A 16110-nucleotide genomic window follows, 5' to 3' on the forward strand; every position below is an offset into this window, starting at 1 on the left:
ATCGCACGGCTCCCCAGGGAATTCATTCAGCATGCACAGAAATAAACAGAGTAGAGGCGAAGCTAAAACACCAGTTTTGAGTCTTTATTGAACTTCCATGGTACAGACCACACTTCTACAGGAATGCTACTAAAAGCACGAGCCACGCATGATGCCACCAGCACTATGTCTGTTGTGGAAATGTGTGTCAGTGGAGGGTTCATGTCTCAAAGCTGCTTAGAAAAGTTGCCAAACGCACACTTGACATCTGGCTTTGAAAGGTTTCTATAAGACATCTCTTCACTGATAGATAAAATAGACATTTATAAATAATAGATTTGAAGAAACTCTCACAGATGTCCTAACTGTGTACATGCAGATTCACTGGAGAGACAGAAACGATGCTGCTTGATGTGCCCACTTTTCCCCGGTGCACCCGAGACGGCTGAAATACAGAAACTTGATCAGGAAATGACGGCGGTTTTGCTTTTCCAGATTTGGGATTCTTGGCTGTCAGGTGGGGGGGAAGAAATCCTTGCTGTGGCAACATCAGTCCTTTTGAGTTCTCCTTTCTATGAAGACGTCAATCTGTCTTTGCTGCGCACCATCCAGAAACCTTTGGGACTCATTGATTATCAGCTGGGAATGCCTCTTCTATCCGTTCCCATTTTCGATATTTCATCTCCGCCAGTGGAAGTACTTTTACGCCTATAACACACCTCTACACGGTCCAGCGGGAACAAAGGGTGCTCGCAAAAGGCTCGACAAAGAGGTGCACGTCAGCCAGATAATTAAGGGAACAAATCATGAGGAAAAACTGAGACAAAACAGACTCTTCTACACTGCAGGGGGGGCGGGAGCCACAGTATTTGCATTCCAGGCGCCTGAAGCGGGGAATAAACAGCAGTTTTTGGAGCGTGACATGTTAAACGCATTGCCTGTTGGCTACAGCCGTGCCAAACAGCTTTGTGAAATACCTCGTTCTGTGTTTGGAGATGCTCAGAAAGGCTTTTTTTTAACCATTTGTAAGCCAGATACAAGCCCTGCTATACACTGCGATGAATTTGAGTGTCACTTCATGAAGGAACAGTCTCCTAGACGATATTTAACATCGTGTGTGCAGCTGAATCAGTGGAAACAGTTGTGGAAGCACAGGTAGGGCATTTCAGGGGTAATGGGATGCTGCGATGGCTGTTAAACGGCTTGTTTGTGAATTAGTCATGGCAGGTCGATGCACAGAGCGGTCGGGAAGCTTCGGGAAGCTCGAGGCCATTCAGAGGATGTAAAACGGAGCAGGTGACAGTGACGCAGAGACACAGACAGGAATTCAGACCCAACAAAGGGAGTAGGAAGGAAGGAAGGAAGTACAGCAGGAAGGACGAGCAGGAAGATGAGTTTGGGGTTTTCAGACCTCAGGGAAGCCAAGGAGTTTTGTCATGGCTGCACACCTGGGATCCCTGAATTCATTTCACAGTTTCAGAGAAAAATAAAAAACAGCACTGCGGGCACGTCCTCTGGTCGTGTTGATGCTCCTCCTCGGGCCCCGTAGAAATGTTTACCATATGGAAAAACAGTCACCTCAGAGGTTCACAACTGGGATCCTGACACAGCAAGAGACACAGACAGAGAGGAGTGAGAACGAGGGAAGGATTGGAGGAGGAGGAGGGGGGTGGTGGGATGCGTTGGAGCCCTGTTGACGGGAGGAAAGACAGAGGAGGAAGACGGAGGAGAAGTGGAGCAGAGAGGCCCGAAGCTGAAAAAGTGGTGTACACGCAAACGGAAAGCAGCATCACAGGGGACTGATAGGGGAGCTGGTGATGGTGAGGGGGGGAGACGGAAGAGAGAGAGAGGAGGAAGGTGTGGGGGAGAGAGAGGGGTGGGGGGGCACTGGAGTACAGCTCTGTAATTGTCCTGATTGAGAATAACTTTAAATACCCTGGAATAAAAGCATCATTTGGGGGACGGGGGCTGGCCGCCTTTACACAGGCCCACGATGACTCATCTGGAGAGAGAGTTTAAAACACTGATACATCTTCAGGCCTGAATACTCCACAGAGAATAGCACTGCTGTCCAATTATAGACCGTGTACATGCTTACAGTGCACACACAAGGGGTAATAAGGCTGCTTCACACACACATAAAGAAGTTAACCTGAATGCAGAGGTGCACAGTGTCACACACATGCACATCAGACTCATAGACTTACACACAAACACACACTCTGTGTGCAGGCGACTCATTACCTCTCCCTGTCGGTGAAGGAGGAGGAGGTGCTGTGCAACGTCTGCCGGCTGTCCTCTGAAGCGAGGGAGCGAGGGAGCGCGAGCGTGAGGGGGGGCGCCACACCACGAGAGAGCGGGGGTGGATGCTGGGAACAACTGCGATCATAACTGGGAGAGAAGAGTGGTCCAGCGCATAGATGGAGAAAGAGAGAAAGGGAGGGAGGAGGAGAAGGAAGAAATTGAGATTGGGGAAAAGAGGAATAAAATGTAAATGTAAAGGATACAGAGAGAGAGAGAGAGAGTGAAGAAGAGGGGTGGAGGGGCAGAGAGACAAGAAAAAAGGAAGGATGTGAAAAGAAAAAGATGTGAATTATCAAGGTAAACGAGACAGGAATATAAATAGAGTTTAAATGACAAAAAGAAAGTTGGAGTTTTGAGGGAGAGATAAAAGTGAAAGAATGTGAGAGCAAGAAAGAAAGAGAGGAGAGGAGAGGAGAGGGAATGGATGGAGATATTAAAATTGGAAAAGGGGATGGGGAAATTAAAAGGATGGGAATTATTAAGGTAAAAGAGACAGGAATATAAATAGAGATCAGATGACAAAAAAGAAAGTTGGAGAGATTAAAGTAAAAGAAGGTTGGAGAAAGAGAGAAAGAGAGAGGGGATGAGGGAGGGAGGAAGAAATTCAAATTAGGAAAAATAGGGATATATACATATAAGAGAGAGTGAAGAAGAGGTGGAGGGGGAAAGAGAGAAAGATTATTAAGGTAATAGAGACAGGAATATAAATAGAGATCAGACGACAAAAAAGAAAGATTAAAGTGAAAGAAGGTTAGAGAGAAATAGAGAGAGAGAGAGAGAGAGAGGGAGGAAAGGGGATGGAGGGAGGAATTGAAATTAGGAATAAGAGGAATAAAGAAATAGAAGATAAAAGAAAGAACAGAGAGAATGATAGGGAATGAAGAAGAGGGATGGAGGTGGAGGAGAGAGACCCAAGAGGAAAAAGAGGGATGGGAAAAGAAAAGGATTATTAAGGTAAAAGAGACGGGAATATAAATAGAGATCAGACGACAAAGAAAGAAAGATTAAAGTGAAAGAAGGTTAGAGAGAAACAGCAGGAAATGATGGAGGGAGAGGATGAAATGAGAGAAGACACACAGAGAAACAGATACAGAGAACAAAAGAAAACAGGAGAAAGACAAAAGACAGAAGGGGAGAGAGAGAGAGAGAGAGAGAGAGAGACGGAGGAACACAGTGAGAGAGCACCAAGAACAGCCGAGCCATTTAGCATCAGCGAACACATTACACTGCCACTGTGAGAGAGAATTAGTGCACTCATCGGACTCATTAAAACACTGTCAGAGGGGAGAGAGGGAGGCAGGGCGAGGGATGGGAGGATGGAGGGAGGGAGGGGAGGGGAGGGATGCAACAAGGTGAGGCGGTGGACAGAGGGGTGACACATCAGTGAGCCGGCGTGCCTTCGCTTCAAGGGGTGAGCTACGGTGGAGACACGGTGGCGAGTCAGCGGGGTTGAGGCTCTTAAGAATACTTAAGATGCACAACAAAGCTGCTCTCGCCGCCTCGTCCTCCCTCAGTAACACCTGTCCTCTCCTGGCTCACTTCTACACACACCCTGTGCAGCGTGAACACACACAGCCAACACACAAACACACACACATCCAACAAACACATGCACGGTCACGCTTGATGACATTATAGCCACACTGTCGATTTTAGGGCCGGGAGAATCACTGAGCACATATGCCGCTCCTCTATACTCATAATGAAGTGGACGGGGGCCAATTTCAGCTATAGGCTATGACTTCAGTCCATCTGCACCCCCCCACCCCCATCTAACACATGGCGTTATTTACACATTTATGACACTGAAGCACGTGGCAGTGTATAGAGAGCTGCTGCCATGTCTCCAGTCTGAGTCCCCCACAGTTCTCACTTTAGTAAGGCCCCTCTGTGGAGGAGGCCATCGGCACGGGGGCCTGGTGAAGTAAGTAATCTAAACAACAGTGGCAGGCCGGTTTCAAGAACAGAGGGAATGGTGGGGAGGGGGGCGCTTATCGTGTATCAGCTCACGGCAAGCTGGAGGATTATCTGCGGATCTGCAGCCGGACTGGCGGCGCTGGGAGAGATAGGAGACTGGTGAGGGAGATAAGAGGAGCGCCGGCTGTGCAAAGACAGGCCGCGTTAGAGAGCGAGGCAATGGAGATAACTGGAAGTGAGTGGAGAACCTGGAGGAGGAGGAGAGAAGGGGGGGGGAACATGAGGTATTCCGAGAGAGAAATCCAGAAAAGTGTGAGAAAAAAGAAAAAAGGAGGCCTACATTGGAAGAGGAGGAGGAGGAAGATGAGGAGGGAGATAATGGAGGAGTGTGGGAGAAAAATTGAGATTAAGAGAGAGCGTGGAAAATGGGGGATATCGGGGGAGAGAACAAATTATACAGACTCAGGCAAAGTGTGATACAACAGAAATGTGGGTGAGATGAGATGATAAGGGGACAAAGGGAGAGGGGGGGGTGTAATAGGAGCATAAATGGCGAGGAGAGCGTGAGATACAGGAAGAGACTGCAAGAGAGTCCCGGCGGCAGGTGTTATTGGTTTGATCAGCAAAGCGTGGAAGTGCTCCACTACATCACAGAGATCCCCCCCACCCCCCACCCCACCCTTTTCCAGCTAATGGCCGCGTGTGCAACAAGCGCTATAGCAACAAGCGCTATAGCAACATGTACAGACCCCCCAACCCCAACCAAAACCCTCACATGCTCTGAGAGGTTTAATGGCCGCCGGGCTGTTGAAGCACATTGACACCAGTGAGGCCGTGTTGCCGCTCACGCCTGTGAGACACAGATCTGGGCTTTTTTTTTGTTTGTTTCCTCCACCGTCCTAATGGCCGGACTGAATGTTTAATCGTTGCCACTCTAATGGCACTAAATGACACATCTGTGCCAACTGTGACTTTCAGGAACACACAAGTCATTAGTAAGCAATTACTCAGCTCTCACTTCAGGGGGGGGATATACATGTTGTGGAGCCGTTGCGTAATCATGAGTAACAGACAAGACAAGACAAACGTGCACCTGTGGCCCAGTCCGTGCATTATCATCTTGACCCATTAGTGAGTCCCCACTTCTCCTTAAATCTCCCAACACTGATGGACAGTTCTGATTCCTTTCTGTCACTGATTCTCCTTCTCTAAGGACCAGCTCAACAAAAGGACAATTCTCTTTTTTGTCGTTTTTTAGAGGTCGGAAAAACTTAAAATATCTAATAATTAAAAGGAGAAAAAGAGAATAATCTTAAGTGTGAAAAAAAGCCTTAGTTTGTGTGTTCAGGTTGAAAGTCCCTCTGACAAATCCTTCTACAGTTGAACTCAACACATCCATTATTACATTTTTAAAAATCAGCTTGTTCCAAGCAAATATAATCTAGGAGGTCTGCAAAATGTTTTCAGATCAAACACTTAATTTAATCCTTTTAGTCTTAAAGGGAAGAATTCAGAGATACAAAATGCCGCCATACTGATGGAGGCAGCTCCCACTGAAGCTCCCACTGATCTGCACCTTGTCAGTAACTTTTACCCTAGAAATAACCCAAGATGTGTTCTGTCCTCCTCCTGCTGTGGGACACGTGTCCAGCTCCGAGCTCTCACACTTGTTGAGGGCTGCCCACACACACACACACACACACACACACACACACACACACACACACACACACACACACACACACACACACACACACACACACACACACACACACACACACACACACACACACACACACACACACAAGATTTTGGAGGAGGGTTCCTACCAGAGTTTGGCTATAATGACGACAGCCGTCAGGATGAGCAGCGAGGAGATGATCACGGTGACGTAGAACTGAGGGTCCACTGTAACACACACACACACATTACTAATCTCAGACCGTGACCATTTCTAATTGTATCCAGAACAAAAGAAGAAATATGGTGAAACCAGCTGAAACATGAAATTGGATGTGCACGGCTCTGGCCTCCAACTATAACACGAATCCCATGACGTCTTCCCTCTATCTCGCAGTTTGACGGCCAGCTCCTCCCTGTGAGTGATGAGAACTTTATTAGGCATTCCCCGCCACAAACTCAGCAGGGTGTCAGCCTTCACCCCGGTGACAGCTAATTCCCTGGAGGACTCCTGGTGTGTGTGTGTGTGTGCGTGTTCATATGAACTGCAGCTCACGGCCACCTTGATTTAAAAATCCTTCATGTGCATCCCCTGATGCCCACCTTCCTCAGGCTCCGTCTCCTCCGCCTCCGTCCCTCCATCCTCCACTCCCTCCTCCTCCTCTCTGGACTCCAACGGTGTCTCCTCACGGGGCTGCACGCTTGCACCGGGATGAGGCCAGTCCTCGGACGTGGCGGGGCCGGTCTCCTGCTGGCTCCTGTGATGGTGCAGGGGGTCAGTTTCCTGGCTTGAGAGGAAGTGGTAGGTCTGGTCCTCCTGCGTGGGACCCCAGTCCACCGCCCAGAGAGGTGTGGGTGTGACCTGGGCTGTGACGGACAGCTGGACCGGCAGGGCGTCCACCTGCTCCTCGCCCTCAGCGTCGTCCCGGTTACAGGTGGAGGGCTGTGTCACCAGAGCAATCAGGAGGAGGGAGACGAGGGCAGTCAGTCGTGCGACAGGAGAGATGGAGCTGGAAGAGAGATGAAGGCGAGAAAAGATGAGAGGTGATGGAGTGACAGAGAAGTTATCTGAGAAAATGTACTGTCCACAGGCACCCTGCATGACCTCCAGCACTCAGACATTGATTCCCATGCCAGCCATCACTCACCATGACATTTTATGCATCTGCACCACATACATTCCTCCTACACCTCACAAACTATTCATCTTACCATCTCTCCATCGCTTCGCTCTGTTCACTGAGACTCTGCTCCTCCGATCATCTCTCTCTGTGAGATAAGACAGAGGGGCAGGAGAGGGATAGAGAGAGGGAGAGAAGGGGGAGGGTCCAGCTTTTTTTTTTTCTCTCTCTCTCTCCATCTTTTATGTTCTCAGATAAAAAGCATGTAAACATAGACACCAGCACTAGTACTGTCACAAAGCCAACTGTCATCTGCTTTCAACAACAAAAAACATGCACGGGCTACGGCAGGCTTTTAAAATTTAACAGTCAATTGTGCACCACATGTTCACACAGATCCACATCTGCATGCAAAAAACACCCTGAAGTACATTGTCTGTTCTGCTCCCTCACACACACTTAGAGTGCACACACCTGAGCACAGCACATTAATCATCATTAGAGGCGTCGTGCACGGAGCCAGCACTCTATATGGCACTTTGGGCAGAGAGAGGCAACTTCCCCGTCTACAACTAACTGCCTAAATGCCACAGAAATGTCACTAAGAGACACACGAGCAACGCCGGGAGACAGACACACACACACACACACACACACTCCAACACATATCGGTTATCATGCCTACCTCTGTCAGTGGAGAAAGGGAATGAGAGAGGGAGGCAGAGAGAAAGGGGGAGATACAGAGAGCAAGTGAGGAGGGAAAAAAAGCATCGGTTGCCTTAGCGACTGAGACATGTAGAGTCTGCTAGAGTACAAGAGGGGAGAGAGAGCGGTGTAGGGAGGGCAAGAGACTGTAGGAAAGAGATTTAAATGCTAATTATGTGTGTGTTTTTATAATATAAAAAAAAATGGGTTCAATTAAATGGACGCGGAGAAAAAGAAAATGAATCTGACGGAGCAAACAGAAATGAGACTGAGAATGACATTAATAAGCTCATTTTGAAGGCGGGAGGTTAAAAAAAACCAAAAACCTCTTCAATTATGTTTGCAAAAACAGCAAGGACACCCTAGAGAGCGAGAGAGAGAGACAGCGGAGAGGAGGAGGAAGGAAGGAGCGAGGGGAATAAAGAAGGAATATAATTCAATTTCCATTCATTTACACAGGATGCACCGGCGGAGCGGGGTGACGGGCTGGTCAGACCGAGATCGAAGAAAGACAATACGAGATGCAAATTTGGAGGTCAGAGTCACAGCGGGACGGCTTTATTGTACATGGAAATAATATTTACATAGAAAACAATCTGTCTACCCCTCACACATATGTACACACACTTCTCTCCATCCATATGCTCCCCCGACACTCAGTCTGTCACACTTCACACCCCTGCACCCTCCTTCGCTGTCACTCCCACCCCCCCTCTCATTTCCTCCCCGTGGCTGCAGGCCGTGGTGTCCTCAGCGTGAGAAACCAGCACTCACTGGAGAACACAGCGCAGCCACGCACCGAGCCCTCCAGCCTCCGCACCTTCACACCGTCCGTCTGCCCCTTCATTGTTGACATCAACATCATCATCATCTTCGTAATCTACAGATGACAAGGGGGGGTCAGGCAGATTGGTCTCAACATGCATCATCTAAAATTAACATGAGAGTGTAATCTGCGATTCCACAGTTAGTCATCAAGTGTGTGAGTCAATGAAATGATGACCTGAGGAGGTGTGAAATTGCACGTGTGCGTGTGTGTGTTTTTCCATACCGTCAGTCTCCTCATCATCTTCTGTTTCCTCTTCTGATTCTAGCGTGCACAAGTCCAAACGACTGTCGCTCTTCACCGTGACGTCACCCCTGTAACATTTACACCCACAATTAATTAAACACCTATTATCAATAGAAGTGTGTGTCAAGCTCTGTTAAATCCCAGCGTAGCTCCAGGATTAGCAACTGACCTCACAAGAATGAATGAATATTCAAATACCGAATATTGTTCAGCATTTTTTAGACTAAACTTTCCGGAGCAGTGTTGGCGGGAGTCGCACCCACCTTTGTTTCCCGGATCTGGGGAGCTGCTCCCAAACGATGAGGCCGCGACCTCCCGTGACCCACCGGTGGTCTCCGCTCCCCGTGGCCCACGCCGCGAAGCAGAGGATTCTGGGAGCATCGGGCCAGGTCAGAGAGGCCAGGTAGCGACACTGAGGCAGAGAGAACACTGAGGAGGGAGCAGGAGATGAAGGAGGTCAACAGAGGAAAACAAAGTGGTTTCGATTTTATCTTAAGTCCTCCATTGTGCTGTCACGCTCTCGGAGTGAAGTGAATGACTTGTGGTTGCACATGGTTTACTCCGGGACTCACAATTTAGACCGCTCTCTCCATTTGCCAGATCATAGCAAGAGCCAATTAGGAGGCCTCCTGTCTGGTGGACACAATCTGTTACCCCGGTGATGCTGCTGTGATTGGTCAGTCTGGATGTTGTTCCTGGGATAATTGAACAGATGTTAGGTGGAAGGATTATGCAAATGTTCCTACATGTACTTTCCCTTATCACTCTTTATTTTTGCTCCATATCTAACACACACACACACACACACACACACTCATTCCAGAGCTCACCAGTCCTCCAGTGCAGGATCTTGAGCCAGGCTTGTCCATAAGCCAGTAACACTCGGTCTCCCCGCGGGCTGAGGGTCAGACGCCCACCTGGCCCCCCTCCACAGCCCGTCACCTGGCCGCTCCAGTGGTGCAGCAGCCTCAGGGGGTCTCGATCCGAGCACCGGTTCTCCCACACAGACACCCCTCCCTCAGCCGAGCCGCTGAACGCCAGCGGACCCTGAGACTGTGGAGGGCACGGGAGACACGGTTGTCATGGTGATGTGAGTCTTTACCCAGTTTTATGTGTGTGCACATGTGTGTGAGTGTGTGCGTGCATGTGAGAGATAGACAGAGTGTGTCTATGTTTGTGTCAAAAAGAAAAGAAGTGTGTGAACATTTTAAAATGTACATTACTGTGGTGCTGTTGGTTCTAAATGGATTGTGTGCTTTGCATGATAAACAACAAAGAGGATAACAATGATGCGTTTCGCTTTAATGCTTCAGGCATATTTTGATGACTGCAAATTGGGAAAAAAAACGTGAATATGCAGCTGTGGATTTCGATATTCATAATAAAAAAAGGCTTTTTGCTCAGAATCTGTACAGTATGCTCTCTAAAATTGGCCGAGCTTACATCTCAATAAATATCTTTGATTTCCTTTTGAAAGCAATAAACAAGGACAGCTTGTGTGAGGAGAGGCGTGTAGAATGTAGCCTTCTGATTTCCTGAGCAGAGGCTTTTTCACAAATTAATAACCAAGACTTCTGAGGCTACTTTAGCAGCTTTTACGGAGAGAGAGAGAGAGAGAGAGAGAGAGAGAGAGAGAGAGAAAGAAACAGTGGTGTTTTTGTGTCAGACATCTTGTTCTAAAAACAGGCGGACAATTGAAACAGCTTGAGCATCCTCAGGGCAGACTGTGTCATGGCCAGCGGTTGAGTGACCCACCCACCTGGATGGAGGTGACTGCTTCCTGGTGAGCGTTGATTGACTGGCAGTTTTCGAAAGTGTGCCAGCTCCAGGCTTGAACTTTCCCCCCGTCTGCAGGGTGACAGAGTGTGAGGTTAACATGTGCCGACAGGCGGCTGGCAGTCATTATAGTTGGTCACGGTCAACCCACCTGAGCCTGACTGCCTAAACTGTGTGCCTCCATCTCTCTGATTCAGCCTGATAGCCCTCTGCTACACTGACTAACTCACTGGCAGATAATGCCACTGTGGCAGACTCTGCCAACACATTAGTAGGCATATAAGACACACACCAGTATAAAATAATGCATTCATACCAATATGCATGTGTCTGCTAAAAGCACACACTGCACATGTACAGTGATAGATGTCCGATACAAATACGATGTGATGGGACAATATCAAACGCCACTTATTCGATCCACTGTGCCACAAGCTCTTAGTTTTCCCACATGCGCCATAGTGTCCGCACAGACACACACCTGATCCGGTGATGATGTAGCCGTCTCCCTCTGGCACGAAGCAGAGCGCAGTCACAGCGTTGAATGTGTAGACAGACTTAACACACTGCCCTGGAGGTAACAGGAAAATACTAATTTAATTGACAAGTCACAGCCCACCGGTCCGCCAGAGATACATTGCATAAAAAATGCACGCGCACACGCACACACACACACACACACACACACACACACACACACACACACACACACACACACACACACACACACACAGGTTTTCCAGACAGAGCCCTAAGGCACCTTCCACCTTCATATGTGTGTTTGTTTCTGTGGTTGAGCGTACCGATGTTCAGGGCCCAGATCTTCACGTAGCAGTCGGCCGAGCCACTCAAAATAAACCTCTCCTTGTCGGACAAAGCCAGGGACCTGGCTGATGAGAGGGCAAACAGAGACAAAAGAGCGGGAGGAGACAGAGGGAGGAGGAGGAGGAGGAGGAGGAGGAGGAGGAGGAGGAGGAGGAGGGAGCAGGAGGGATCAGAGAAAGGGAGACGGAGGACAAAAAGATTAAGCTGAGGAAGGAAGCTGTAAATAAATGATGATGCACAAAATGAAAAAAGACACCGCTTGCAAGAAAGACGCAGCGAGAGAAGAGACGTGATTTAGAAAAGGAGCAAATAATTAGTCAATGGGTGCCGCGTTTACATAGTTCCACTGAGCTGCATCATTTATAGACTTGGTGTTTTAAGTTGGGGTATCGGGTTTAGGAGGAGAACCAGGGAGGCCGCTGGAGCTCAGGTGATGGAGGGCTGCCTGCTCCAGACAGACAGTGAACTTTCCCAAGTGTCTGGTGAGGTTATCGCTCACTGGGCCTTATCTGATGAACTGCTCCTATAATTACCAGACCGCAGGACACAGGCATTACTCAGCTCTAGTCAGCGCACATGTAACAAAGTGCGTGTGTGTGTGTGTCCTCACCCAGCCTCTTGCAGTATTCAGCGGGAGGTGCAGACAGACAGGTAACCCCACCAGTGTGGCCCCCCAGGTTCTTCTGCTCTGTTGCCGTGGGAACGTGCCACACCTTCACCGTGGTGTCTCGGCTGCGGGGAGCAGACAGATGGACAGAGCGAAAAGAGAGTGAGAGAGAGAGAGAGAGGATGTGGGGAGATAGAAGGAAGTAAAGAGTAGGTGAGGGGAGGCAGTAAAAAACAAGCAAAGTTAAAAGGCGTTTGACATAAACCGCAGGAGGATTGAGCCCGAGCGTTTGAGGCAGAGGAAGAAAAACAAACACATGTCAGACAGCGAGGGAAAAGGAGCGGCAGCGTATTAAGGGATAAATTAGGTTGAAATGTTCACTTTGCACATCCATCATGCAAATGGAGCCTCTTTACCTTCCAGAAACCACCAGGTTGTCAACGGCAGCCACGCAGGTGACGATGTCGTTGTGACCCTCCAGCAGCCTCAAGCGAAACCTTGACTTCTCCCAGGAGGCTTTGAGGGATGTGAATTCCGCTTCTGTGCAAAGAAATGATTTATGCAATTAGCAATGTTGACTCATCAGCACCCCAGTTTGTTAATCTACACAGTTCTTCAATATGGATTAGTCTGCCCCTGCAACGTGTGGAGCTCATTTAGCTCCAAGGATGCAAAGCGTTCTCCTGTCTTCAGGGAAGTAAAAGCCACCTTTTTGGGGGTTTTTTCATACTGGCAGCCACGTGGGATTGTTAGGACTCCTCAGGGCAAACATGTGAAATCTGATTTTAGATGTTAATTGCAAATTAAGGCATCGCATTGGTACTTTCATCTGCCTGAGATCAACCCTAATAACGATCTCTTCAGCCGTGTTTCTTAATTATTCCACCTTCCTGCCGCCGTTGCTGCTCCTCGTCAAAGTCCGGACAGACGCCCGACACCTCGGCCGGCGCCGGCTTTTCCCGTCCTCTGCCCATCTCCGCTCCTTGGCTGGCAGCAGGTGATGGCGTTGTCTGAGCTCTGAACCGCTCTTCTCCCTTCAGCATCTTGGAGGCTGGAGGCGTTTGTGATGGAAGGGCCCCAGGAGCATCCTCCCTGAGCCAGTGTGCAGAGGAAAAAGCTGAATGAAGAATCAGGATGCAAAAAAGTGCACACAGCGTCCTCTGTGACAGGGAGCAAACCTGTGGAGGATCTCCAAGACCCACACAGACAAAAGCAGCACTTCTTAATGAGCTCTGAGCCTCTATATGAGAGAACAAACATCCACACTGGATTCAGTCATCTGCACAAAGGCCTCGAGTATCTTTAACAGAGAGGACGACATCCCCGAGTGATGTTTACATGGCACATTATGAATTGTAGACAGTTGCCAATTCCTTAAAGCGTGACAGTATTTGACCTCCAGTGTGTTGGGGAAAGACATACAAAAACATCAAAAGCTTCAAAGTGAATGTTGTTGCTTTTGAAGAATTATGCTCCCACCCCACACAGACCCCCCGGTACCTCTCCCTCACTTCCTTACACTTGTCTTTTCATCTTCTCCTTTTTTCCGTCTCCCACAGTCCCCAGAGTTTGCTGCGGGCCAGAAAGCTGCAGCTGAAGCTCAGCCAATCTGGAACGCAGCTCCGCCTTCCTGGAGATCTGAGAGGGAAGGAGGCACGAGATTGGTTGTGAACCAAGCTGCTAAATCCACAAGTTGCTTATGTGCTCAACCAACATACTTGGCTTGTCTTGATTTATTAGACTGCAACTGGCAACATGCGCCGTGCTCCTGACTGATGAAATATGCATGAATGACTGAATTAGGCATGTTAGCCCGATATGAAACGGCTGTTGTGCGAAGGGAGCGCGCCGCCACTCGCACAGTGTTTACTCACTTTACTCAGACTGTGAAAACCAATGTGTGATTCGTTTAAAGCCTCAGTAAAATAACCCTGCTTGTGTCATCAGGGCTTCTCTTAGCTCGGACTGAGAAATTACATATTTTTTACAGAAACTGGGATTGTGGCGTTTTCATAGGATTTGGACATTTACTAAGAAGGAAGTGTCTTTTTGTGGACACTGTCTCCCTGACTAGGATCAGATGTTTGGGGGGATTCACCCATACAGGATTTGATTTGGCTTTGATTTTTCCTTCAGCAGCGATGGTGGCAGAAGTATTTAATATTTTACTTGTTGCAAAATAAAAGTACATATGTATTATTGGCAGCAAAATGGATTTAAAAGTAAACATGTCCAAAGTAAAAGTATCAATTTTAACCCGTCGATGGGTTAAAACATTATTAAATTATTATTATTGATGCATAACTGTGACAATGGCACCTCAGGTTGGTCTGAGCTAATTACAGCTAATGTTATCTATATTAATTCATCATTACATATAGATTACTCACATTTAAAAAATTTTAATCCTAATCGGAAAAGTCACGTAGCAACAGCGTTCAATTAAATATCGTAGAGAAATAAGTGCAAAGTTTCCCTCTAAACAAAAGAGGCAGAAAATGAAAATACTCAGGTAAAGTACCACAAAATTATACTTGACAGTACATGTAATTGATTACAGTATTATATAGTATTTTCTGGTCATTTCTACCACTATTTGTGAGTCTCCAACTTAATGTGAGTGTAAACGTGAAAAGTCTAAATCCATGAACTTTCTCCCACCACATAAAATATGTCTTAATTTGACTTTGATGAGGAGATAATTCATTGTGAATATTGTGCAATGTTACCTTATTTATTATTCATGACTTTATTCTTATTTCGTAATATACTAAGTTAACCATTAACCATCACTGCCACATTCTCCTGAGCCGGATGTGTGGGGAAACCATTTTCCTGTTCAGTGAAGAAATCAACTCAATATTGAGATTCTGCCTTTAAACAAACTGGAGCTCTCACTTCTCACTTCTTCAGGCAAAAGCTGTCAAATTCCTCCATTATTATGAATAACTCATATTATTCACATGTCATTCTTCTGATGATATCAACACTGTTATAGCGAATAGTCTTATATATAAGATATCTGCATAGACATCAGCTTTACTTAATCACGTGAGCTTAGCTACTCTGCACATAAATACTATAAACCACGTTAGATGTTTGAATATGAAACTCTCTTGTGATCTTCTTTGAAGTTTACACTGTGTGTGTGTGTGTGTGTGTGTGTGTGTGTGTGTGTGTGTGTGTGTGTGTGTGTTGCAGCTATGACCTGTTGTCACATGTCCAGGATCTGCTCAGCTAATCACAGTCAATGACAGGACAAGAAACGTGTTGATCCTGTACCTTGATTCTCTCCTCTGGGCTGAGACTGATCTTTATTTCCAGATTCTCAATCTGTCTCAACTTCTTCTGCAGCTTCCTCACTTCCCCCATCTGAGCTTCTCCACAGGCGGGAATCTACACGTTCAACTGAATGACCCGAGCCTCGGTGTCAAATAAACAACATGGTGGTTTAATAAATAATAAATAAAAGGGTAAATGAGTAAATGAGTCCAATGTATCACACAGATCATCGGCGGTGTGTGAGGAGGACGTGTCGCCGGATGTTGACGATACGTTAGACGTGTATAACTGTATTGACACCGCCACCGTGTGATCAGTTGAGGTATTGCATTGAAAAACGTGTTTCTATTAGATATAACTATAAATATTTCTTATTTATTTACAGGGACATGTGTGTGTGTTGTGGAGAGTTGGTGGTTTTGTTTTTATTTACATGTGAGGACCTGAAAGTGACTCTGGCTCGTGCGCTGATCACTGGAGGACACAAACTGTGCAGCCGCGATGCCTTCAACTGCCGCTCTGTCAGCTCGTAATTTTTAGCGTCCAGGTCGTAAATGCGACTTGAATGTCAAATCAAACTGACTAACTTTTTCTTTGGGTAGACTAAGCGCTACTTTAAATCATATAACAACTTAAAAAGGAGAAAAGGTGTTGTTGAAGGTGTATTCATACTTCATTAATTTGTGGAAAGTTTGTTGCAGGCCACATTTTCACTCACACGATTGATTAATGTGCAAAATAAAATGTTTTGTTATAAAAAGCCAGAAAAATGACCAGTATGATTTCTCACCCACCATGGTCACATCACATTTCTTGTTTTGCCTGACTACACTAAAACTTGG

At 47.1% G+C, this 16110-nt stretch overlaps 2 protein-coding genes across 3 annotated transcripts; both read right to left on the bottom strand.

Annotated features, from left to right (window-relative positions):
* Positions 1-63: 63 nt before the first annotated feature.
* LOC118113243 (PILR alpha associated neural protein) lies at positions 64-7765 on the bottom strand. 2 transcript variants are annotated; one of them, XM_035162764.2, is made up of 6 exons: positions 7687-7765; positions 7093-7149; positions 6484-6890; positions 6030-6108; positions 2224-2370; positions 64-1580 (listed from the first exon to the last, which is right to left on the bottom strand). In XM_035162764.2, exons 2-6 carry the CDS (start codon positions 7101-7103, stop codon positions 1559-1561), a joined length of 666 nt encoding a protein of 221 aa, XP_035018655.1. In that variant the 5' UTR covers positions 7104-7149; positions 7687-7765; the 3' UTR covers positions 64-1558. The 2 variants fall into 2 exon arrangements, with proteins under 2 accessions (XP_035018655.1, XP_035018656.1); XM_035162765.2 differs by lacking the exon at positions 2224-2370.
* A 632-nt stretch (positions 7766-8397) lies between these two features.
* si:ch211-154o6.3 (uncharacterized protein LOC563854 homolog) lies at positions 8398-15544 on the bottom strand. The gene is made up of 13 exons (XM_035162663.2): positions 15269-15544; positions 13506-13624; positions 12873-13078; positions 12403-12526; positions 11990-12111; positions 11358-11444; positions 11036-11125; positions 10538-10626; positions 9609-9831; positions 9351-9473; positions 9042-9207; positions 8758-8846; positions 8398-8586 (listed from the first exon to the last, which is right to left on the bottom strand). The coding sequence occupies exons 1-13, from the start codon at positions 15356-15358 to the stop codon at positions 8477-8479; spliced, it is 1638 nt and encodes a 545-aa protein (XP_035018554.1). The 5' UTR covers positions 15359-15544; the 3' UTR covers positions 8398-8476.
* Positions 15545-16110: the final 566 nt, after the last annotated feature.

Source organism: Hippoglossus stenolepis, chromosome 8 (genome assembly GCF_022539355.2).
Source record: "Hippoglossus stenolepis isolate QCI-W04-F060 chromosome 8, HSTE1.2, whole genome shotgun sequence".
Taxonomy (NCBI): domain Eukaryota; kingdom Metazoa; phylum Chordata; class Actinopteri; order Pleuronectiformes; family Pleuronectidae; genus Hippoglossus; species Hippoglossus stenolepis.

Excerpts from the sequence above, each read along its gene's own strand:
- LOC118113243 (XM_035162764.2), bottom strand. Across the intron at positions 2,371-6,029 it reads GTCATTATAGCCAAACTCTG|TTATGATCGCAGTTGTTCCC; the intron begins GTAGGAACCCTC and ends CTTCTCTCCCAG. Across the intron at positions 1,581-2,223 it reads TCCTTCACCGACAGGGAGAG|GATCCCAGTTGTGAACCTCT; the intron begins GTAATGAGTCGC and ends TTGCTGTGTCAG.
- si:ch211-154o6.3 (XM_035162663.2), bottom strand. The coding sequence starts at position 15,358 with ATGGGGGAAGTGAGGAAGCTGCAGAAGAAGTTGAGACAGATTGAGAAT. Across the intron at positions 13,625-15,268 it reads GCCCAGAGGAGAGAATCAAG|ATCTCCAGGAAGGCGGAGCT; the intron begins GTACAGGATCAA and ends CTTCCCTCTCAG. Across the intron at positions 9,208-9,350 it reads TGGAGAGAGCGGTCTAAATT|TGTTCTCTCTGCCTCAGTGT; the intron begins GTGAGTCCCGGA and ends CTCCCTCCTCAG.